The 26,105-nt window shown below is 43.1% G+C and overlaps 1 protein-coding gene across 3 annotated transcripts in view; it reads right to left on the reverse strand.

Annotated features, from left to right (window-relative positions):
• Positions 1 to 23,004, reverse strand: part of gjc2 (gap junction protein gamma 2) — a 147,001-nt gene extending 123,997 nt beyond the window's left edge. For 2 of the 3 annotated variants that reach the window (XM_063044519.1, XM_063044520.1), the window contains exon 1: positions 22,955 to 23,004. Coding sequence is in view for 1 of the 3 variants with exons in the window: in XM_063044525.1 (XP_062900595.1) it covers positions 22,955 to 22,978 (24 nt within the window). In the remaining 2 variants the exon portion in view is untranslated. The remainder of the gene's footprint in view (positions 1 to 22,954) is intronic. The other variant, XM_063044525.1, reaches the window with a different exon arrangement.
• Between the last annotated feature and the right edge of the window lie 3,101 nt (positions 23,005 to 26,105).

Consider the following 26,105-nt stretch of genomic DNA (forward strand, 5'->3'; position numbering starts at 1 on the left):
TGGAAAAGAACAGTCAACGTTTTGGGCTGGAACCCTTTGTCAGGACTGAAGAGGGAGGGGGCAGGCGCCCTATAAAGAAGGTGGGGGAGGGTGGGAAGGAGAGGGCTGGTAGGTTCCAGGTGAAAAACCAGTAAGGGGAAAGATAAAGGGGTGGGGGAGGGGAAGTAGGGAGGTGATAGGCAGGAAAGGTGAAGAAGGAATATGGGAAAACAATGGGTAGTAGGAGGCAGACCTATGAGGGAGGTGATAGGTAGTTGGGGGAGGGGGCAGAGTGAAACTGGGATGGGGGAAGGAAGGGAGAGGGAATTACCGGAAGTTGGAGAATTCAGTGTTCATACTAAGGGGCTGGAGACTACCTAGACGGTATATGAGGTGTTACTCCTCCAACCTGAGTTTAGCCTCATCATTGCAGTAGAGGAGGCCATGTATGGACATACCCGAGTGGGAATGTGAAGCAGAGTTGAAGTGGGTGGCAACCAGGAGATCCTGTCTGTTGTGGCGGACGGAGCGGAGGTGCTCGACGAAGCGGTCCCCCAATCTGCGTTGGGTTTCACCGATGTAGAGGGGGCTGCATTGGGAGCACCGGATGCAATAGATGACCTCAACAGACTCACAAGTGAAGTGTTGCCTCACCTGGAAGAACTGTTTGAGGCCCTGAATGGTGGCAAGAGAGGAGGTGTAAGGACAGGTGTAGTACTTGCGTTTACAGGGATAAATGCCGGGTGGGAGATCCGTGGGGAGGGGCGTGTGGACCAGGGAGTCGCGGAGGGAACGATCCCTGCGGAAAGTGGAGAGGGGAAGATGTGCTTAGTGGTGGGGTCCTGTTGAAGGTGGTGGAAGTTGCGGAGGATAATATGCTGGATCCGGAGGCTGGTGGGGTGGTAGGTGAGGACAAGGGGAACTCTGTCCCTGGTGTGGTGACGGGAGGATGGAGTGAGAGCGGAAGTGCGGGAAATGGAGGAGATGCGGGTGAGGGCATCATTGATGACGGCAGAAGTGAAATCACGATCCTTAAAGAAAGAGGACATTTGAGATGTCCTGGAATGGAAAGCCTCATCCTGGGAGCAGATGCAGCAGAGACAGAGGAACTAGGAGTAGGGAATGACATTTTTGCATGTTGCAGGGTGGTATAGTTGAGGTAGTTATGAGAGTCAGTGGGCTTATAAAAGATGTCAATGGACAGTCTGTCTCCAGAGATGGAGACCGAGAGATTGAGAAAGAGGAGAGAAGTGTCCGAGATGGACCAAGTGAATTTGAGGGCGAGATGGAAGTTTGAAGTAAAGTCGATGAAATTGATGAGCTGAGCATGGATGCAGGAAGCAGCACCAATGTAGTTGTCAATGTAGCAAAGGAAAAGTTGGGGAGCAGTACCAGTATAGTTTTGGAGCATAGACTGTTCCACATAACCAATGAAGAGGCAGGCATAGCTGGGGCCCATAGCTACACCCTTGGTCTGAAGAAAGTGGGAAGAGCCAAAAGAGAAGTTATTAAGTGTGAGTACCAGTTCCGCCAACCGGAGGAGGGCAGTGGTGGGGAGCTAGTGAGGTCTATTGACTTTTCAACGGATGCTGCCCGACCTGCAGAGTTCCTCCAGCGTGTTGTGAGACATAAGGATACATTGTTCCTTGAAAATGGTGATACAGGTAGGCAGGGCAATGAAGAACTAGCCTTCACCTGTAAGGACACACTGAATACAAAAGTTGGGATGTTGTGTTACAACAGTACAAGACATCAATGAGACTCCGCGTGGAGTATTACATGCAGTTCCAGTTGCCTAACCTTATAGGAAAGATTCATGAGAATATTACCAGGACAGAAGGGCTTAAGGAGAAGCTGATTAGATTACTCTGGACTGGTAAAGCCTGATGGGTGACCTTTTAAGGGTATATAAAATCAAAAAGGGCATCGATCATTTTCCCAGCATAGATTTAAGGGGAGAGAAAATCTGAGGGGTAGGTTTTTCAGGAATGTTCAGTATATGGAACAAGCTCTCTGATGAAGTGGTAGACAGATAAATACTAAATTTGGAAGTTGTTTAACAAGTACATGGATAGGAAAAGTAGAGGCTCTTGGGCCAAATGCAGGCAAATGAAACTAGCTTAAATATAGTCAACTGGGTTGGCATGGTCAAGCTGGGCTGACGGGCCTGTTTCAGTGCTGCATAATTCAATGACTCTCAAATACTTCTCACCTACCTCAGCCATTTCCTGCCATATTCCTTGCAATCCCATCATTTGACCTCCTTCTTGCCTCGCATGCTGCTCGTCTTCCCCATTTCTGCTCTTTCATTGTATATGTTACCCTGATTTATCATTCCTCCCCCTTTCAGCCTTGCTCTGATGAACAACAATTCTGCCTCATCCACCACCCACCTTTATAATTAGTTCTCCCCCATTTTGCATCACTCTTTTCAACATTCTTCTTCTCATCCCTCCCTCCAATATATGCAATGTATCAGGTTAAATGTGGTGGGGGCCACGGCAGTGTAGCATTTAGTGTGACACTACTAAATACAGGCATTGGAGTTTGGATTTCAATTCTGGCATCCTCCCAGTAAGTTTGTATGTTCCTTTCCAAGTGTCCTGGGTTTCCATGATATAGGAGCAGAATTAGGCCAGTTGACCCAACAGGTCTGCTCCACCATTTCATTATGCGCTGATTCACTTTTTCTCACCCCCATTTTTCCTCTTGATTAATTTCCTGCCTCTTCCCCCCCCCCATATTTCCTGCATGCCCTGACCAATAAAGAATCTATCAACCTCTGCTATATAAAGACCTAGCCTCCACAGTTACCTGTGGCAACAAATTCCACAGATTCACCACTCTCTGGCTTAAAAAAAAATTCCTCCTCATCTCTGTTTTAAAAGGACACCCCTCTATTCTGAGACTGTGTCATCTGGTCTTTGACTCTCCGACCATAGGAAACATCTTCTCCACATCAACTCTATCAAGGCCCTTCACCATTCGCTAAGTTTCAATTAGGACACTTCATTCTTTTAAATTCCATTCTTCTAAAGCCCAGAGCCATCAACGCTCTTCACATGACAACCCTCCCCAATTTCAGCACATCCTTTCTAAGATGAGAGGCCCAAAACTACTTGCAATGCTCCAAGTAATGCCTCAGCAGTGCTTTATAAAGTTTCAACATTACATCCTTGCTTTTATATTCTAGTACTCTTGAAAAGAATGCAAACATTGCATTTGCCTTCCCCACCACAGACTCAGCCTGCAAATTAACCTTTCTGGAATCCTGCACAAGGACTCCCAAGTCCCTTTGTACCTCAGTTTTTTTGTATTTTCTCTCCATTTAGAAAATAGTCAACCCTTTCATTTTCTTCTACCGAAGTGCATGACAATACACTTCCGGACACTGTGTTCCATCTGCCACTTCTTTGCCCATTCTCCTAATCTGTCTAAGTCCTTTTGTAGCCCCCCTATTTTCTCAATACTACCTGCCCTCTACCTATCTGAATCGTCTGCAAACTCTGCAACAAAGCCAACAATTCCATCATTGACAAAATAACATAAAAAAGAATTGGTTCCAACACAGATCCCTGTGGAACACCACTAGTCACTGGCAGCCAACCAGAAAAGGCTCTCTTTATTCCTACTCTTTGCCTCCTTCCAATCAACCACTGCTTTAACCATGCTAGAATCTTTTCTGTAGTACCATAGTCTCATAGCTTGTTAAGCAGTCTCACGTGTGGCACCTTGTCAAAAGCCTTCTGAAAATCCAAATACACAACATCATCCAAATCTCCTTTGTCTTTCCTGCTTGCTATTTCTTTAAAGAATTCCAACAGATTTCCCTTGAGGAAACCATGCTGACTATGGCTTATTTTATCATGTGCCTCCAAGTACTCTGAAACCACATCCTTAATAACTGACTCCAACATTTTCCCAACTATTGAGGTCAGACTAACTGGCCTATAATTTCCTTTTCTCTGACTCTCAGAAGACTGGAGTGACATTTGCAATTTTCCAGTTATCTGGAACTTTTCAAGGAAAGATCATTATTAATGCATCCACATCTCTTCAGCCACCTTTTTCAGAACCCTATGGTCCATGAGATTTATTTACCTTCAGACCTCTCAGTTTCCCAAGAACCTTCTTTCTTATAATGCTAACTTCACACACTTCATGTCCCCTGATACCTGGAACTTCCATCATACTGCTAGTGTTCTTCCACAGTGAAGACTGATGAAAAATACTCAGTTTGCCATTACTACCTCTCCAGCATTGTTTTCCAGCATTCTGATATCCATTCTCGCCTCTCTTTTACATTTTATTTATCTGAAGAAACTTTTGGTTATCCTCTTTAATATAATTGGCTAGCTTACTTTCATATTTCATCTTTACCTTCTTAATGTTTTTTTTTAGTTGCTTTCTGTTGGTTTTGAAAAGCTTTCTAATCCCCCAACTTCCCATTAATGTTTGCTCTGTTATATGCTCTTTCTTTGGCTTTTATTATGGCTTTGACTTCCCTTATTAGCCATAGGTGTGTCATCTTACCTTTAGAATACTTCTTCCTCTTTTGGATGTATATACTCTTTGCCTTCCAAATTGCTTCCAGAAATTCCAGCTATTGCTGCTCTGTTGTCATTCCTGTCAATGTTCTTTTCCAATCAATTTTGGCCATCTCCTCTCATGCCTCTGTAATTTCCTTTAGTCCACTGTACTACTGATGCATCTGACTTTAGCTTTTCTTTCTCAAATTTCAGAGTGAATTTGATCGTATTATGATCATTTTCCCCAAAAGGTTCTTTTACCTTAAGCTCTCTGATCGATTCTGGTTCATTGCACAACATCCAATCCAGAATAGCTGATCCGCTAGTGGGCTCAACCATGAGCTGCTCTAAAAAGCCAACTTGTAGGCATTCTAAAAATTCTCCCTCTTGGAATCCTGCACCAACCTGATTTTCCCAATCCACCTACATGTTGAAATCCTCCATGACTATTATTTCCTTTGGGTGCTTCAGTTTCCTCGCACAGTCCAAAGATGTACTGGTAAGTAGGTCATGTAAATTGTACCATGATTAGGCTCGGGTTAAATTAGTTGCTGGACAGCACGGCTCAAAGGGCCGGAAGGGTCTGTATTGTGCTGTAACTCTAAATAAAATAAAATAATTCCTTTTTTAAAAATCGCATTAGGAATGATAATCACCATAATAGTAGGTCAGAGGACAGACAAAGATTAATTATCACTATTATTAATAATTGTACCTCAAAATATTACATAGAACATCAATGTAAATTTAACCATTATGATAATAGGTTGGATTCTGCCAAAAATCACATTAGTGACCACCAATAATGAATTTATTTATAAATTACTTGGAATAATGGGACAGCACCCTTCCATGTACCATTGTAATAATTACTATAATAATAATTTAATCTCTGAAAAGAAATCATTCAAAGTAAATTTATTATCAAAGTAAGTATATTACCATGTCATTGGTTACTCAAAAGCACACAATATCTAGATTTAGTCAGAGCATCAGATAGCTCAATTATTTCCAACTCCATCGAAAGATGGATTGAGCAACAGATATGGCATGAAATTTGTGGACAGCTCTTTAGGAGAACAAATATATCAGGCTAATAACAGTTGCAGTAGAGCCATAAAGTCAATCAGCATTGAAACAGGCCCTTTGGACCATGCAGACTGTGTTACCCAGTGAGCTGGTTCCATCTGTCTGCTTGGTGCACAGCCCTCTAAATTCTCCTATCCATGACTTCTCCAGTCTATCTCAACCACTATTTCTGGAAGCTCATTCCAAACCTTTTGTATGAAGAAGCTGTCCCTAATTTCTACCATGATGATACTGAGATTACAGAGCATGTGTAATGAGGATAAATTGGATGAGCTGGGGCTTTTCATTTTGGAGACAGAGGATGAGAGGTGACTTCATAGAGGTGTACACGATGATAAGAGACATAGATGGAGTGGACAGCCAGAGACTTTTTCCTCAGAGCAGAAATAACTAATATAAGGGAGCATAACTTTAAGGTCTTGGGAGGAAAATATAGCGTGGATATCAGAGGCAGGTTTTTTAAAAGGAATGGTGGGTGTATGGAACGTGCTGTCGGGGTGATGGTAGAGGCAGATACATTTAAGAGACTCTGGGATAGGCAATGGAGGGCTGTATGGGAAGGAACATAGAATAGTACAGCACATTACAGGCCCTTCAGCCCACAATGTTGTGCCGACCCTCAAACCCTGCCTCCCGTATAACCCCCCACCTTAAATTCCTCCATATACCTGTCTAGTAGTCTCTTAAACTTCACTAGTGTATCTGCCTCCACCACTGACTCAGGCAGTGCTTTCCATGCACCAAACACTCTCTGAGTAAAAAAAAACTTCCACTAATATCCCCCTTGAACTTCCCACCCCTTACCTTAAAACCATGTCCTCTTGTATTGAGCAGTGCTGCCCTGGGGAAGAGGTGCCGGCTATCCACTCTCTATCTATTTCTCTTAATATCTTGTGCACCCCTATCATGTCTCCTCTCATCCTCCTTCTCTCCAAAGAGTAAAGCCCTAGCTCCCTTAATCTCTGATCATAATCCATACTCTCTAAACCAGACAGCATCCTGGTAAATCTCCTCTGTACCCTTTCCAATGCTTCCACATCCTTCCTACAGTGAGGCGACCAGAACTGGACACAGTACTCCAAGTGTGGCCTAACCAGAGTTTTATAGAGCTGCATCATTACATCGCGACTCTTAAATTCTATCCCTTGACTTATGAAAGCTAACACCCCATAAGCTTTCTTAACTACCCTATCTACCTGTGAGGCAACTTTCAGGGATCTGTGGACATGTACCCCGAGATCCCTCTGCTCCTCCACACTACCAAGTATCCTGCCATTTACTTTGTACTCTGCCTTGGAGCTTGTCTTTCCAAGGTGTACCACCTCACACTTCTCCGGGTTGAACTCCATCTGCCACTTCTCAGCCCACTTCTGCATCCTATCAATGTCTCTCTGCAATCTTCGACAATCCTCTACACTATCTACAACACCACCAACCTTTGTGTCGTCTGCAAACTTGCCAACCCACCTTTCTACCCCATATCCAGGTCGTTAATAAAAATCACATAAAGTAGGGGTCCCAGAACAGATCCTTGTAGGACACCACTAGTCACAACCCTCCAATCTGAATGTACTCCCTCCACCACGACCTTCTGCAGGCAAGCCAATTCTGAATCCACCCAACTTCCCTGGATTCCATGCCTTCTGACTTTCTGAATAAGCCTACCGTGTGGAACCTTGTCAAATGCCTTACTAAAATCCATGTAGATCACATCCACTGCACTACCCTCATCTATATGCCTGGTCACCACCTCAAAGAATCTATCAGGCTTGTTAGACATGATCTGCCCTTCACAAAGTCATGCTGATTGTCCCTGATCAGACCATAATTCTCTAAATGCCCATAGATCCTATCTCTAAGAATCTTTTCCAACAGCTTTCTCACCACAGACGTAAGGCTCACTGGTCTATAATTACCTGGACTATCCCTACTACCTTTTTTGAACAAGGGGACAACATTTGCCTCCCTCCAATCCTCTGGTACCATTCCTGTGGACAATGAGGACATAAAGATCTTAGCCAGAGGCTCAGCAATCTCTTCCCTCGCCTCGCGGAGCAGCCTGGGGAATATTCCGTCAGGCCCCGGGGGATTATCCATCCTAATGTATTTTAACAACTCCAATACTTCCTCTTCCTTAATATCAACATGCTTCAGAACATCAACCTCTTTCATATTGTCCTCACCGTCATCAAATTCCCTCTGATTGGTGAATACTGAAGAGAAGTATTCATTGAGGACCTCGTTCACTTCCACAGCCTCCAGGCACATCTTCCCACCTTTATCTCTAATCGTTCCTACCTTCACTCCTGTCATCCTTTTGTTCTTCACATAATTGAAGAATGCCTTGGGGTTTTCCTTTACCCTACTCGCCAAGGCCTTCTCATGTCCCCTTCTTGCTCTTCTCAGCCCCTTCTTAAGCTCCTTTCTTGCTTCCCTATATTCCTCAATAGACCCATCTGATCCTTGCTTCCTAAACCTCATGTATGCTGCCTTCTTCCACCTGACTAGATTTTCCACCTCACTTATCACCTATGGTTCCTTCACCCTACCATTCTTTATCTTCCTCACCGGGACAAATTTATTCCTTACATCCTGCAAGAGATCTCTAAACATCGACCACATGTCCATAGTACATTTCCCTGCAAAAACATCATCCCAATTCACACCCGCAAGTTCTAGCCTTATAACTTCATAATTTGCCCTTCCCCAATTAAAAATTTTCCTGTCCTTTCTGATTCTATCCTTTTCCATGATAATGCTAAAGGTCAGGGAGTGGTGGTCACTGTCCCCCAAATGCTCACCCACTGAGAGATCTGTGACCTAGTATGGCGTTCCCCCTAGTCGGCCTGTCAACATACTGTGAGAGGAATCCATCCTGGACACACTTAACAAACTCTGCCGCATCTAAACCCTTGGAACTAATCAGGTGCCAATCAATATTAGGGAAGTTAAAGTCACCCATGATAACAACCCTGTTATTTTTGCACCTTTCCAAAATCTACCTCCCAATCTGCTCCTCGGTATCTCTGCTGCTACCAGGGGGCCTATAGAATACCCCTAACAGAGTAACTGCTCCCTTCCTGTTCCTGACTCAGAAGAGGATCTTGCTACATTACCCACCCTTTCTGTAGCTGTAATAGTATCCCTGGCCAGTAATACCACCCCTCCTCCCCTTTTCTCCCCTCTCTATCCCTTTTAAGCACTGAAATCCAGGAATATTGAGAATCTATTCCTGCCCTGGTGCCAGCCAAGTCTCTGTAATTCCATGTGTGTATCCAAGCTCTCAGTTCATCACCTTTGTTCCTGATGCTTCTTGCATTGAGATACATACACTTTAGCCCTTCTATCTTACTACCTTTACACCCTTTATTCTGCTTCTCTTTCCTCAAAGCCTCTCTATATGTTAGATCTGGCTTTACTCCATGCACTTCTTTCACTGCTGTATCGCTCCGGGTCCCATCCCCCTTGCAAATTAGTTTAAACCCTCCCGAACTATGCTAGCAAACCTACTGCAAGGATATTGCTCCCTCTCGAGTTCAGGTGCAACCCATCCAATCTGTACAGGTCCCACCTTCCCCAGAAGAGATTCCAATGATCCAAAAATCTAAAACCCTGCTCCCTGCACCAACTCCTCAGCCACGCATTCAACTGCCATCTCCTCCAATTCTTACCATCACAGTCACATAGCACTGGCAGCAATCCTGGGAACGCCACCCTTGAGGACCTGTTCTTCAGCCTTCTGCCTAGTTGCCAAAACTCACACTTCAGGACCTCATCCCTCTTCCTGCCTATGTCATTGGTACCAAAGTGTATCATGACTTCTGGTTGCTTTCCCTCTCGTACCAGGATGTCGTGCACCTGGTCAGAGACATCCTGGACCCTGGCACCCAGGAGGCAACAAACGATGCAGGTGTCCTTCTCATGTCCACAAAATCTCCTGTCTGCTTCCCTGACTATAGAGTCTCCAATGACGACAGCTCTCCTCTTCTCTGTCCCACCCTTCTGCATCACAGAGTCAGACTCTGTGCCAGAGGCCCTGCCACCGTGGCTCACACCTGGTCGGTCATCCTCGCCAACAGTATCCAGGACGGTAAACTTATTATTTGGGGGAATGGCTACAGGGGTGCTCTGCACTACCTGTCTACTCACCTTCGGTTTCCCCCCTCTGACTGTCACCCAACAACCTGCTTCCGGCAGCCTAGGTGTGACTACCTCCCTGTAGCTCTCATCTATGACTGCCTCATTCTCGCTTATGAGTTGAAGGTCATCCAGCTGCTGCTCCATATCTTACACGGTCTTCCAGATCGCCCAGCCGCTTGCACTTCTGGCAGATGTGACTCTGCAGGAGAGGGGCGTTCCCCCATGACTGCCACATCTCACATGAGAGGCACATCACCATCTCAGGAGGCATTGTAAAGACTAACTGCGAGCAAGCTTGTCCTCCGCCTCTTCTCGTCGAAGCCTCTCGAGTCAAAACCTCAAAGTTCCACTCCTTCACTGGCCCACTCACTCACTGGCCACTTTCCACAGGCCGCTCCGCTAGAGCTACCCCTCGATTTATCTGTTTGAGCTTTTCAAAATGCTTGGTCACCTGACCTCGATTGCCCAATCAGCTGCTTTCTGCTGAGTCTGAGCTATTCAAATCTTGATGGTCCAATCAACGGCTTTCTTGGAAGGGTTAGATTAATCTTGTAGTAGGTTAAAGAGTCAGGACAACATTGTGGGCTGAAGGGCCTGTACTGTGCTGTACTGTTCTATCTTCTAATGTCCTATTTAAATCTTCTGCCTCTCATCTTAAACCTATGTCCTCTTGTTTTCAGCAGAAAAAAGACCATGTATTTTCACCCTGTCTATGCTCCTCTTGATTTGTATCTATCAGGTCACCCCTCAATCTTCAGTATGCCAGGAAATAAAGGTATACAGATAGATGCTTTATTAATCCCAATGGAAATTACAGTGTCACAGTAGCATTACAAGTGCACAGATATACAAATATTAGAGGAGAAGTAAAAAAAATAAAAAAAATAAGTTACCTCAAACAGGAGGGGATCATCACTTTCCCTGCTATAGATTGACTCATTATAGAGCTTACTGGCCAAAGGTAAGAATGACGTAATATAGTGCTCTTTGGAGCAGCACAGTTGTGTTAGTCTGTTTTGAAAAGTGCTCCTCTGTTCAGCCAAGGTGACACGCAGAGGGTGAGAGACATTGTCCAGATGTGCCAGGATTTTGCGTAGGGTCTTTGTTCTACCACAGCCTCCAGTGAATCCAGTTTGACTCCTATAACAGAGCCAAACTTTCTAATCAATTTATTGAGTCTGTTGGCATCACCCGTGCTGATGCCATTGCCCCAGCACACCACTGCAAGATTGTATTGGCGACAACAGACTGGTAGAATATGTTAAGGAGAGGCCTGCGTACACCAAAGAACCTCAGTCTCCTCAGGAAGTATAGGCGACTCTAGCCTTTCTTGTACACAGCCTCTTTGTTGGTGCTCCACTGAGGTCTGTCATCCAGATGCACTCCAAGTACTTGTAGGTCTTCACCACATCCATGTCCTCATCGTCAATAGTAACAAGAAGCAGTACAGGCTTTGTCTTCTGAAAGTCCATCACCAACTCCTTTGTCTTACTGATGTTGAGCTACAGTTGATTCAGCTTGCACTATTTGACAAAGTCTTCCACCAGGGCCCTGTTCATTCTCCCATCCTCCCTTTATAAATCCAAATCTTGCTGAGTCATCAGAGAATTTCTGCAGATGGTATGATCCATTGTTGTATCTAAAGTCCGAGGTATACATGGTAAGCAGGAAGGGAGCCAATATTGTCCTCTATGGGGCTCGAGTGCTGCTTACAGCCGTGTCTGACACACAGCTTTGAAGCTGCACAAACTGTGGTCTGCCAGTCAAATAGTCGATTATCCAGGATACAATGGAAGTGCCAACTTGCACTGACTGGAGCTTTCCCCCAGCAATGAAGGCTGTATCGTATTGAAGGCACTTGAGAAATCAAAAAGCATGATCCTCACAGTGCTGTCGTGCTTATCCAAATGGGAGTCGGCTCTGTTCAGCAGATAAAGTCCTAGAGTGCATAACCTCTCCTTGTAACTCAGGCCCGCGTGTCCAGGCAACACCCTGGTAAGTCTTTCCTGCACTCCTTCTAGTTTAATAACTATACTTATCAATGTCTCTCATACCTTCACAGTTCTTATACTCGGTGCTCCAAAAGATGAAGACCACCATGCCAAACACCTTTTTCCCCTTACCAATTCACCTTACCTCCACCACAGCAGAGCTAAGGAGAATTGGTTGGCTAATCCAAGTGCCATGCACCACACTACCCAAATACACTTGTGGCTGTTTCAGAAGGCACAAGTATATTATGCCAAAGTTCTTTAATTTGGTATAATTTAATTTGGATGGAGGTTGCTTTGGTTAATAGTAACTACGATTAATTACCAAGGGCCAATAAAAAGAAGCAAGATTTAAGTGGAGCGGCCTTTGTTTGAGAGGTTAATAGTAGAGTGGTCAGGCTTTAGCTAAGCAGATTTGGGTAAGAACTAGTGCAGGCTAGAATTTAAGCTTGAAAAGTTAGAGATATAACAAATGTAGACAGGATGGTAGTTTAGGCAGTCTTCTGTGAGGTGTGGAGTTTTAAGGTACCTAACGGTCTCCCTGATAACTACAACTGCAGGAAGTGCATCCAACTTCAGCTCTTGGCTGACAAAGTCAAAGAACTGGAGCTGGCTGCATTCAGGACCATCTGAGAGTCTTTTATTGATGTGGTCATATCCAAAGCCCGTAGATGAGTCTTTTACTAATGTGGTCATATCCAAAGTACAGGCTTCAGATAGTAGTTGGGTGGCCACCAGGAGAAATAAGGAGATTAAGCAGTCAGTACAGGATTCCTTTGTGGCCATCCCCTCAGCAACAAGTATACCCCTTTGGATACTGCTGGGGGGGAGGGGATTGATTTATCAGAACACAGCAGCAGCAAAGTTCAAAGTAAATTTAATATCAAAGTACATGTATGTCACCATATACAAATCTGAGATTCAGTTTCTTGTGGGCATACTCAATAAATTCAATACCGGATGCAGCGATTGAGATTGACAGATTTACTATACACTGCCAGGATAGATCTATAGAGTCTCTCAAAAGTAGAGGTGGAGGAGTATGCCTCATGATCAACTCTTCTTGGTGCACAAATATGTCAGTGCTGTTCCAATTCTGCTCACCAGACCTGGAATATCTAGCAAAAAAGTGCCGTCCTCTTTACCTACCACGGGAGTTCTCTGAGGTCATTTTGGTAGCAGTTTACATTCCACCTCAGGCCAATGTCAAGCAGGCTTTAGATGATCTGAGTAATGGGATCAACGTGTCTGAAAAAAATCACTAAGTAACTCCCATCAACAGATCACTTGCAATACCAGAGGAAACAACACACTGGATCATTTCTACACCACCATCAAGAGAGCCCACCATGCTATTCTACGCCCTCTCTTTGGGAAGTCTGATTACCTAGCTATACTTCTGCTCCCTAGGTATAGGCAGAGACTGAAGACTGCAGCATTAGCAGTGAGAACTAAAAAGGTATGGATGAGGGAATCACAGGAGTGCCTATAGGACTGCTTTGAATCGGTGGATTGGACTGTACTCGGGGATTAATCTTCAAACCTGGATGAGATGCTGCAGTTGTTAGACTTCATTAAAGCCTGTGTGGATGAGTGTGTGCCCCCAAAGACTTGTTGTACATTCCCAAACCAAAAGCCGTGGATGAACCAGGAGGTGCGTCTTCTGCTGAAGGCTAGATCTGTGGCACTCAAGTCTGGCAACCCAGGCCTGTACCAGAAAACCAGGTATGATTTGCAGAGGGCTATTTCAAGGGCAAGGAGACAATTTCAAATGAGGTTGGAGCCGACATCGGATGCATGGCAACTCGGGCAGGGTCTGCAAGACATTACATCCTACAAAGTGAAACCCAAAGCATGAACGGCAGTGATGCTTCACTACTAGATGAACTCAACGCCTTCTATGCACACTTTGAAAGGGAGAACATAGCTACAGCTGTGAAGAGCCCTGCTGCACCTGCTGACCCTATGATCTCCATCTCAGAGGCTGATGTTAGGCTGTCATTAAAGAGAGTGAACCCTCACAAGGTGCCAGGTCCTGATGGGGTACCTGGTAAGAATTTGAAAACCTGTGCCAACCAACCAGCGGGACTATTCAAGGACATTTTCGACCTGACACTGCAATGGGCGGAAGTTCCCACTTGCTTCAAAAAGGCGACGATTATACCAGTGCCTAAGAAGAATAATGTGGGCTGCCTTAATGTCTATCGCCCAGTAGCACTCACACCTACAGTGATGGAATGCTTTGGTCATGACTAGACTGAACTCCTGCCTCAGCAAGGACCTGGACCCATTGCAATTTGCCTATCGCCACAATACGTCAATGGCAGACGCAATCTCAATGGCTCTCCACATGGCTTTAGACCACCTGGACAACACGAACACCTACATCAGGACACTGTTCATCGACTGTAGCTCAGCATTTAGTACCATCATTCCCACAATCCTGATTGAGAAGATGCAGAACTTGGACCTCTGTACCTCCCTCTGCAATTGGATCCTCGACTTCCTAACTGGAAGACCAGAATCTGTGCAGGTTGGTGATAACATATCCTCCTTGATGATGGTCAACACTGGCTCACCTCAGGTGTGTGTGCTTGGCCTACTGTTCTACTCTCTATATACCATGACTGTGTGGCTAGGCATAGCTCAAATACCATTGAGAAATTTGCTGATGATACAACCATTGTTGGTAAAATCTCAGTTGGTGAAGAGAGGGTGTACAGGAGTGAGATATGCCAACTAATGGAGTGGTGCTGCAGCAACAACCTGGCACTCAACATCAGTAAGATGAAAGAGCTGATTAGACCATAAGACAAAGGAGCAGAAGTAGGCCATTTGGCCCATCGAGTCTGCTCCGCCATTTTATCATGAGCTGATCCATTTTCTCCTATTTTTCTCCTATTTAGTCCCACTCCCCTGCCTTCCTGATTGCGGACTTCAGGAAAGGTAAGACGAAGGAACACATACTAATCCTCATAGAAGGATCAGAAGTGGAGAGAGTGAGCAGCTTCAAGTTCCTGGGTGTCAAGATCTCTGAGAATCTAACCTGGTCCCAACATATCGTTGCAGTTATAAAGAAGGCAAGACAGTGTCTATACTTTATTAGGAGTTTGAAGAGATTTGGCATGTCAACAAATACACTCATAAACTTCTATAGTTGTACCATGGAGAGCATTCTGACAGGCTGTATCACTGTCTGGTATGAAAAGGCTACTGCACAGGACCGAAAGAAGCTGCAGAAGGTTGTAAATCTAGTCAGCTCCATCTTGGGTACTAGCCTACAAAGTACCCAGGGCATCTTTAGGGAGCAGTGTCTCAGAAAAGCAGCATTCATTATTAAGGACCTCCAGCACCCAGGGTATGCCCTTTTCTCACTGTTACCATCAGGTGGGAGGTACAGAAGCCTGAAGGCACACACTCAGCCATTCAGGAACAGCTTCTTCCCCTCCACCATCCGATTCCTAAATGGACTTTGGATCTTTGGACACTACCTCACTTTTTTTCCTAATATACAGTAAACTGTTTTTGCACATTTTTTTCTTTTAATCTATTAGGTATATGTAATTGATTTACTTGGTTATTTATTATTTTTTTTTCTCTGCTAGATTATGTATTGTACTGAACTGCTGCTGCTAAGTTAACAAATTTCATGTCACATGCTGGTGATAATAAAGCTGATTCTGATTCATAATAGAATATATACAATACCCCACCAACAGGTTGGACAACCAGTGTGCAAAAGACAACACACTATGCAAATACAAAAATAAAGAGAAAAAAATAAATAAATAAGGAATAAATATTGAGAATATGATTTGAATAGTCCTTGAAAGTGAGCCAATAGGTTGTAGGAACAGTTCAGTGATGGGGAAAGTAAAGTTGAGTGAAGTTACCCCTCTGGTTCTGGAGCCTGATGGTTGAGGGGTAATAACTGTACCTGAATCTGGTAGTATGAATATTGAAGCTCCTGTACCTTCTTCCTGATGCCAGCAGCAAGAAGAGAGTATGACCAAGGTGGTGGTGATCCCATATGATAGATGCTGCTTTCCTGCAACAGCACTCTGTGTAGATGTATTCCAGTGGTGGGAGGGCTTTACCTGTGATGGACTGGGCCATATCTCCTATTTGTAGGATTTTCCATTCAAGCATTGGTGTTTCCATACCAGGCTGTGATGCAACCAGTCAATTTACTCTCCACACACCTACAGATGCTTGTCGAAGTTTTAGAAGATGTCATGTCAAATCTTTGCAAACTTCTAAGGAAGTAGAGGCACTGCCATGCTTTCTTTGTAATTGCACTTCTCTGCTGGGCCCAGGACAGGTCCCCTGAAATGATAACACCAGGAAGCTGCTGACCTTCTCCACCTCTGATCCTCAATAAGGACTGGCTCATGGACCTCCAGTTTCCTCCTTCTGAAGTCAATAATCAGTTCCTTGGTCTTGCTGACATTGAGTAAGAGATTATTGTTGTGGCACTACTCAGCCAGATTTTAAAACTCCCTCCTATGCTCATTCATCACCACCTTTGGTTTGGCCTATGACAGTGGTGTCATTGGAAAACTTAAATATGACATTGGAGCTGTGCTTAACGACAGTCGTAAGTGTGAAGTGAGTTGAGCAGGGGGCTAAGCACACAGCCTTCTGGTTCACCTGTGCTGATGGAGATTGTGGAGGAGATGTTGTTGCTAATCCAAACTGATTGTGGTCTGCAAGTAAGGAAATTGAAGATCCAATTGCACAAGGAGGTATAGAGGCCAAGGTCTTGAAGGTTATTGATTAGTTTTGAGGGAATGATAGTGTTGAATGCTGAGTTGTAGTCAATAAAGAACATCCTGACGTTTGCAACTTTGCTGCCCAGATGTTCCGAGGTTGAGTGAATAGCCAATGAAATGGCACCTGCTGTGGATCTGTTGTCCCAGTAGGCAAATTGGAGAAGATCCAAGTCACTTCTCAGGCAGGAGTTGATATGTTTCATCATCAACCTCTCAAAACACTTTATCATTGTGGATGTAAGTACTGCTGGACAATAGTCATTGAGACAGGTTACCACATTCATCTTTGACACCGGTATAACTGAAGACTGCTTGAAACAGCTGGGTACCTCAGATAGCCAAAGCCAGCAGTTAAAGATCTCAGTGAACACACCAACCAGTTGATCAGCACAGGTCTTTAGTACTTGGCCAGGTACCCCATTTGGGGTGGCTGCTTTCTGTGGGTTCACCCTTCTGAAGGATGCACTCACATAGGCCTCAGAGATTGAAATCATAGGGTCATCAGAGGCTGTGAGAGTTCTTGATGGTTCCTCCATGTTTTGATGATCAAAGTGAGCATAGAAGGCATTGAGCTCATCAGGAAGCCAAGCCTATGTTGCTTGATTTCACTTTGCAAGAGGTGATAAATTCAAGCCCTACCACAGCTGTCGAGCATCCTCCATTGATTCAAGTTTAGTCTAGAAGAGGTACTTTGCCCATGAGATGGCTTTCCAGAAATTGCACCTGGCCCCCTTGTAACTTTCTTGGTCGCCATACTTCACTGGCTTCAGAGCCAGGCCAGTGCACTGTGGTCAACTCTGAGGCTGAGCAGGAAAGGGTAAAGTTAAGCAGAGCAGTAATGATAGGAGACTTGACAGCAGATTTTGTGGCCATGAAAGAGAAGCCAGCATAGTGTGTTGCCCCCCCCCCCCACCCCCCAGATGCTATGGTCCAGGATGTCTCAAAGCGGCTACAGAAGATTCTCAAGTGTGGGGGTGTGCAGCCAAAGATCGCGGGGCACATTGGCACCAATGACTGTGGTAGAAAGGGGGAAAAGGTCCTATGCAGTGAGTATAGGGAATTAGGGAAAAGGCTGAAGAACAGGACCATTACTCCCACTACCGTGTGCTATTACTAAGAAGGTGCTTGGGAAACTGAAAGGTAGATAAGTCACCTGGACCAGATGGACTACACCCTAGGGTTCTGAAAGAGGTAGCTGAACAGATTATGGAGGCATCTTTAAAGAACCACTGGATTATGGAATGGTTCTGGTTGACTGGAAAGTCGCAAATGTCGCTCCACTCTTTTAAGAAGGGATGGAAACAAAAGAAAGGAAATTATAGGCCAGTTAATTAAGAATGAGATTTCAGGGTACTTGGGAATGCTTGATAATAGCATGTACAGTATAGAGAATTGGCTGCTTGGCAGGAGGCCAAGAGTAGAAATAAAGGGACTTTTCTGATTGGCTGCAAGTGACTAGTGGTGTTCCACAAGTGTTGGTGTTGGGACCAATACTTTTTTTGATTGTATGTCAATGACTTGAATGTCGGAATGTTTGGCTTTGTGGCCATGTTTGCGGATAGAACAAAGATAGGTGGAGGGGCAGGGAGTGTTGAAGAAGGACTTGGACAGATTGGGAGAATGGACAAAGAAGAGGCAGATGGAATATAGTGTCGGGAAGTGTTCTGTACGTTCATGCACTTTGGTAGAAGAAATAAAAGCCTAGACTATTTTCTAGAATCTAAACAAAGAGAAAACTCAAAACTCTGAGGTGCAAAGGGACTTGGGAGTCCTCATACAGGATTCCCTAAAGGTTAACTTGTAGGTTGAGTCGGTGGTGAGGAAGGCAAATGCGATGTTAACATTCATTTCAAGAGGACTAGAGTATAAAAACAAAGATGCAATGTTAAAGTTTTGTAAGGCAGTGGTGAGTTCTCACTTAGAGTATTGTGAGCAGTTTTGGGCTCCTTATCTAAGAAAAGATGTGCTAACAATGGAGAGGGTTCAAAGGAGGTTCACGAAAATAATTCCGGGAATGAAAGGCTTATCATATGAGAATTGTTTGATGGCTCTGGGTCTGTACTCACTGGAATTTAGAAGATCTCATTGAAACCTATTGATTGTTGAAAGGCCTAGTTAGAGTAGATGTGGAGAGTATATTTCCTATAGTGGGGAATCTAGGACCAAAGCACAGAACTGCAGGATAGATGGACGTACGTTTAGAATAGAGATGAGGAATTCCTTTAGCCAGATGGTGATGAATCTGTGGAATTCATTGCCATGGACGGCTGTGGAGGCCAAGTGATTGAGTATATTTAAAGTACAGGTGATAGATTATTGGTTAGTCAGAGCGTCAAAGGAGAGAACAGGAGAATGGGGTTGAGAGGGATAATAAATTAGCCATGATGAAATGGCGGAGCATATTAGAAGCATAGAAACATAGAAAACTTACAGCACAATACAGGCCCTTCGGCCTACAAAGTTGTGCCGAACATGTCCCTACCTTAGAAATTACTAGGGTTACCCATAGCCCTCTATTTTTCTAAGCTCCATGTACCTATCCAAAAGCCTCTTAAAAGATCCTATCGTATCTGTCATTCAATAGCCGAGTGGCCTAACTCTGCTCCTATGTCTTATGGTCTTTACTGCCAACTGAAAATTTGAAGTCTCTTTTGCAAAGTTTAGGGTCACCTAAAAACAGAAATCATAGAAACAGCCCTTCAGCTCAGAACATTCGTGCTAACCTTCAGTTGTACATTTATTAGTTGTGTACTAATCCCATCTTATTCTCCCTACATTCTCATCAGCTTCCTCCTGACTCTACTACTGGTCTTCACACTACGGGTAGTATACAATGGTCAATTGACCTACCAGTTCACACATCTTTGATATATGAGAGGAAACTGGAGCACCCAGAGGAAACCTGCATGTTCACAATGAAAATGTACAAACTGCAGCCAGGCAGTGCTTGAGGTCAAAACTGAACCCAGGTCACTGGAGTTGCGAAGCAGCATCCCTACTATTTGCACTGTGTACCAGGTCCAATGATCACTCTTAAAATGTAAAAATAGTATACAATCTTTATATCTATGCGGAGTAAGCATCCATAAGAGTTATAATGACCTGGCAACTGCCCCCATTTGGCAGCACTGCGCACCTTATGCTCTGCCTGCAAAATTAAGTTCCTTGACATGAAAAGAATGAATTTCAGAACCAATGTTGATGTGATTGTAGATCATGTTTAAGTTACTAACTAATAATGAAATTCTATATACAGATATATTTGCAGTGTTGATTCAAGAATACATTTTGACTGAGACCCAGGGATACTTTCTCTGTTTCTTCAAAATATTGCCATGGGATCTTTTCTACTTGTGTAACAGGCCAAACAGGACTTTAGTTAACATTTCACCTGAATGGCTCCATCTGCAATAGTGCAATTCTGGAGTGCCTTTAACATTTTTGGACCTGAAACCACGGTTTTTGGAGTCCAAAGATATGACAGCTACCAACTGAACTACATTTAGGAATAAAACATACAACACTTCTGACATCAAAATGTGATGAAAGATTTTGGGTGGTAAACACTGCTGGCTAATGAACGGCTGAGATTTGCTGCTCTCATGATGGCATATTGGCATTTGCACAAATTGCACCTTGCTCACCGAAGAGAGCTCAGGGAAAGTTTGACAGCCTGACACATGATATCCCATGACTTAGAAATCATTCCACGAGAAAGATAGACTGTTTTTCTTTACTAGATTAGCACTTTAACAACCTCCACTTATATGGCCACCTTAATACTGCAAAAACAGTCTCAGAATTTTGCAGGAACATTGTCAAGCAAAATATTGAAGCCAAGCCATATAAGGAAAATTATTGTAGTGTTCTGAGGTTCAGTGAAAGAGATAGGTAGAATATGTTCCACAAAGAGAGAGGTATAAAAGGGGAAGTTAAGTGCTGGAGTTCCAGAGCATAGGGTCTTGATGGCAACGATGCTAGAATGTAAATGATTAACTTTGGAAATGAGCAAAAATGCCAGAACGATAGAACTATTTACATCTTGGAGGATTGGAGGGACTTATAGACATAAGGGAGGGGGGGTGAGGCCATGCAGAGGTTAAAAACAAGTTTGAATATTTTAATAAAAACATAGGAGCATGAAAAATAGGAGTGGAAATAGACTATTTAGCCCTATGAGCCTGCCTCATTATTGAATATGATCATGGCCAATCAACAAAATTCAGTACCCTGATCCCTTCAGCCCTAAAAATAATATAGAGAGTCATGGAGTCATAAAGTGATGCAGCATGGAAACAGCCTTTCAGCCCAACATTGTGGCATGCTGGCCACAATGTCCATTAATCTAGTACCACTTGCCCATGTCCCTATAAAAGCCAGAAGAACTCATTGAGGGGTCAACGATGGAAAGGCTTAGCATTTTGAAGTTGCTAGGCATCAACATATCAGAGGATCAATCCTGGGCCCAACACGTTAATGCAATCACAAATGAAGACATGTCAGGGCTATACTTAATTAGGAGTTTGAAGAGATTTGGTTTGTCACCAAAGACTCTAGTAAATTTTTACAGATGTACCATGGAGAGCATACTGACTGGTTGTATCACCATCTGCTATGGAAGAGCTTTAGCACAGGATTGTCAGAGTCTTCAGAGGATTGTAGACTCAGCCAGCTACATCATGTGGACAAGGCTCCACATTATTGAAGGCATCTTCAAAAAGTAGTGCCTCAAGCAGGCGGCATCCATCATGAAGGATGCTCACCATCTGGGACATGCCCTCTTCTCATTGCTGCCATGAGGGAGGAGGTATAGGAGCCTAAAGATCTACCTTCAATGTTTTAGGTAGCAACAGCTTCTTCCCCTCTGCCATCAGATTTCTGAACTGTCCATGAACTCAAGAACACTACCTCTTTTACACTATTTTTGTTGTAACTTATAGTAATTTGTTATGCCTGCATTGTACTGGCTTTGAATATCTCAGATGCTATGTAAGTTAGCAATAAAGGGGTGATGGGAGAATGGGATGCTGCAGCCAGGACACAGGTGGAAAACCTTAAGTTACAGAAGATTGGAAAGTAGCTAAAGTTCATTGTGTAAAATAAACAAAGGTATGGAATCAGCAACTAATGAGCTGAGACAGTGGCAAGTCACATACATCATAAAGATGGGAAGAGGTAGCTTTGGTGGTTCCAGTTACTTGGAGGCACAAATATGATTCATGCTAGCACAATAAACATCATAAGACATCAAACTGACTGACTGGAGACTCAACATACACCCACTGTAAACTATTCATTCCTTTCAGCTGCATATTTGGGTCAATCCAGCTTTGTTTGATTTTGTTGTATGCAAAGTTTAGCTACCAATACAGTGTTTTATATTGTGCACTCAGGAGTCAGTGGTGTCCATTGTACTTGTTAAATATGACTTGTGACTGTGTGTTTGCTTCAGGCCTAATACTGAGTTACTTTTGTGAATGGTTGGATGTACAATGCTGAGTAAACAAAAGCCTTGGGTTGTCTGTGAGCTCTCCAACATCAATCTTTAAAAATCTCTTCCAGTACATGAATTTTTGGATAAGAAGATCTCAATTTGACAAATGACTGTGAGAGGAAGCACGTTATCAGTCTGGATATGAGTCATCGAAACTGGGAGCATCCAATGCTGAATGCCTTATCTGTGTTGTCTTACTTGATTTTTAATATTAGAATTGTCCTATCACTCTTATGAAAAGGATAAATATGAGGTTCATACTAAATCGGGAAAATAATTCATGGGAGTCTAGGAGAGGCTTCTTAATGCACAGAGCTGATCTGACACGATACAATACCTGAAAATACTTTATACTTTATTGTCGCCAAACAATACTAGAATGTACAATCATCACAGCGATATTTGATTCTGTGTTTCCTGCTCCCTGGATTACAAATCGATAGTAAATATTAAAAATTTAAATTATAAATCCTAAATAGAAAACAGAAAAATGGAAAGTAAGGTAGTGCAAAAAAACCGAGAGGCAGGTCTGGATATTTGGAGGGTATGGCCCAGATCTGGGTCAGGATCTGTTCAGCAGTCTTATCACAGTTGGAAAGAAGCTGTTCCCAAATCTGGCAGTAGGAGTCTTCAAGCTCCTGAGCCTTCTACTGAACAAAATCAAGCTAAGTACTTGAAAAATTTAAAAAAATAAATAAAGTATGTAGATACACACACAAAATGCTGGAGGAACTCAGCAGGCCAGGCAGCATTTTGTGTGTGTTCCTTGGATTTCCAGTATCTGCAGATTTTCTCTTGTTTGTGAAAGTATATAGATAAATTGGCTGCATAGGTCCTAATTACTTGCACAAATGTAAGTAGGTTAAATGGATTTAAACACTGCTGTGTTATTTTTCATTTGGAATGCTTTGTGCAATAAATTTGTTTTTAATTTGTCCTTAGGGTGTGGCTGCTGCTTACCTGCTGATGGCCAATGGTCTCCATCTTATTCTTCTGAAGAACAACACCAGCTTCTCCTCATGCTGAATTCACTCACAAAAAGGTAAAATTAAAGTCCCCTTAGCAATCACCTGCAAGACTTTGCTATTCTTCTGATAACATGGAATGTACAATTGGTTGCAGTAATCAGCCAAGGCTTATCCAATGTTCATAACATTTTGTATGGAGACTCAGGAAACTGATGCTGTTCAATCTGGAGCAAAAAAAAACAAACTGCTGTTAGAACTTAGGGGATCAAGGAGCATTAATCATGACCTGAAATGTTGACCATCCATTTGCCTTCACAAATGCTGCTTCAAAGTTCAAAGTAAATTTATTATCGAAGTACTTACCGTATGTGTTACCATATACTATCTGAAATTCATTCTCTTGCAGGCAATCACAGTAGAACAAAGAAATACACTAGGGTAAATGAAAAACTACACACAGATAAAGAATGACAAACAGCAAATGCGCAAAAAATAGACAAACTGTGCAAATGCGAAAATTAATAAATTTTAAAAATAAATAGATAAATAATTGGATAATTGCATAGATAAATTAATAAATAAGACAGAACATGAGTTGTAGAGTCCTTGAAAGTGGGTCCATAGGTTGTGAATCAGTTCAGTGTTGAAGTGAAGTTATCCACACTGGTTCAGGAGCCTGGTGGTGGAAGGGTAATAACTGTTCCTGATCCTTGTGTTGTGGGACTTAAGCTTCCTGTACCTCCTTCCTGATGGCAGTAACAAGGAGAACATGGCCTAGACAGTAGGGGTCCTTGATGATGGATACAGCTTTCTTGTGACAATACTCCTTGTAGATATCCTCAATGACCCTTTGAGTTCTTGCAAGAGTTTTATTTGCATAAAATTTTGTGTATTTGCATTTATACTTGTTCTTCAGTATACAAAGCCAAGGAGCATATCTCTTTTCCAGATCTTCAAAGCTTGTTCTTATTCCTTCAAAGTAATATGCACTTCCCATGAATTTCATCTCATTCACTCAGAATACAATGGAAAATAGAAAACCATTTAAATTAATAAACATGTTTTATTACACAAAAGAGTAACAAAGAGATGAGCAAATATCTGTATGCTTACTACCGAGTTCTACACTGAAACATTTGAAGCAAAAAACACACAATAAATAAATGTGTGTGTGTGTATTTATATATTTATGTAATTCATATTTTTTCTCTATTTTTATGTATTACATTGTACTGATGCCACATAGACAAATTTCACAACATATGCTGGTGATATTAAATCAGTGATATCAAGAGAGTTGAGGGTAGATATAGGACCAGTAGAAAATGACGCTGGAAATATTGTAATGAGAGACGCAGAGATGGCAGAGGAACTGAATGGGTATTTTGCATCAGTCTTCACAGTGGAAAATATCTTCAGTCTAACGGACATTCAAGAGTGTCAGGGAAGTGAAATATGTGCAGTGAAAATTATGACTGAGAAGGTGCTCAGTAAGCTTAATGGTCTGAGGGTGGATAAATCTGGACCTGATGGAATGCACCCTTAGCTTCTGAAGGAAGCAGCTGGAGAGATTGTGGAGGCATTAACAATGATCTTTCAAGGATTGGTAGATTCTGGCATTGTACCTGATTAAAAATTACAAAGGTTACTCCGCTATTTTAGAAGCATGAGAGGCAGCAGAAAGGAAACTATATACCTGTTAGCCTGACATCAGTGGTTCGGAAGTTGTTGGAATCGATTGTTACGGATGAGATTACGGAATACCTGGAGGCACATGACAAGATAGGCCAAAGCCAGAATGGTTTCCTGAAAGGAAAATCCTGCCTGACTAACCTGCAATTTTTTAAGGAAATTACAAGCAGGGTAGACAAAGGAGATGCAGTAGATGTGGTGTACTTGGATTTTCAAAAGGTCTTTGACAAGGTGCCGCGCATGAGGCTGCTTCGCAAGATAAGAGCCCATGGAATTACAGGGGAGTTACTAGCATGGGTGGAGGATTGGCAGAAAACAGAGAGTGGGAATAAAGGGATCCTATTCTGGCTAGCTGCTGGTAACCAGTGGAATTTCACAGGGGTCGGTGTTGGGATCGCTGCTTTTTACGATGTAGGTCAATGATTTGGATTATGGGATTAATGGATTTGCAGCTAAATTTGCCGATGATACAAAAATAAGTGGAGGGGCAGGTAGTGTTGAGGAAACAGAAAGCCTGCAGAGAGACTTAGATAGTTTAGGGGAATGGGCAAAGAAGTGACAAATGAAATACAATGTTGGAAAGTGTATGGTCATGCACTTTGGTGGAAGAAATAAATGGACAGACTATTATTTAGATGGGGATAGAATTCAAAATGCAGAGATGCAAAGGGACTTGGGAGTCCTTGTGCAGGATACCCTAAAGGTTAATCTCCAGGTTCAGTCGGTGGTGAAGGCGGTGAATGCAATGTTGGCATTCTTTTCTAGAGGTATAGAATATAAGAGCGGAGATGTGATGTTGAGACACTCATGAGACCACACGTGGAATATTGTGTGCAGTTTTGTGCTCCTTATTTTAGAAAGGATATATTGACATCGGAGAAGGTTCAGAGAAGATTCACGGAAGTGATTCCAGGAATGAAAGGGTTACCGTATGAGGAAGGTCTGGCAGCTCTTGGGCTGTATTTCCTGGAGTTCAGGAGAATGAGGGGGATCTCATAGAATGATTCCAAATATTAAAAGGCCTTAACAGATTAGATATGGCAAACTTATTTCCCATGGTAGGGGACTCTAGGACAAGAGGGCACAACTTGAGGATTGAAGGACATCCATTTAGAACAGAGATGTAGAGAAATTACCTTAGTCAGAGGATGGTAAATCCGTGGAATTTGTTGCCACAAGCGGCTGTGGAGGCCAAGTCATTGGGTGCATTTAAGACAGAGATGAATAGGTTCTTGATTAGCCAGGGTATCAAAGGGTATGGGGAGAAGGCAGGTGAGTGGGGGTGACTGGAAGAATTGGATAAGCCCGTGAATGAATGGCAGAGCAGACTTGTTGTGCCGAATGGCCTCCTTCTGCTCCTGTATCATATGGTCTTATGGTCTTAAGAAAAGACAGCAACTCCCCCTCCAATGGGCATGAAAAAGAAAAGAAATAAACCTCGCAGACCCCAA

Source organism: Mobula hypostoma, chromosome 3 (genome assembly GCF_963921235.1).
Source record: "Mobula hypostoma chromosome 3, sMobHyp1.1, whole genome shotgun sequence".
In the NCBI taxonomy this organism is placed as follows: domain Eukaryota; kingdom Metazoa; phylum Chordata; class Chondrichthyes; order Myliobatiformes; family Myliobatidae; genus Mobula; species Mobula hypostoma.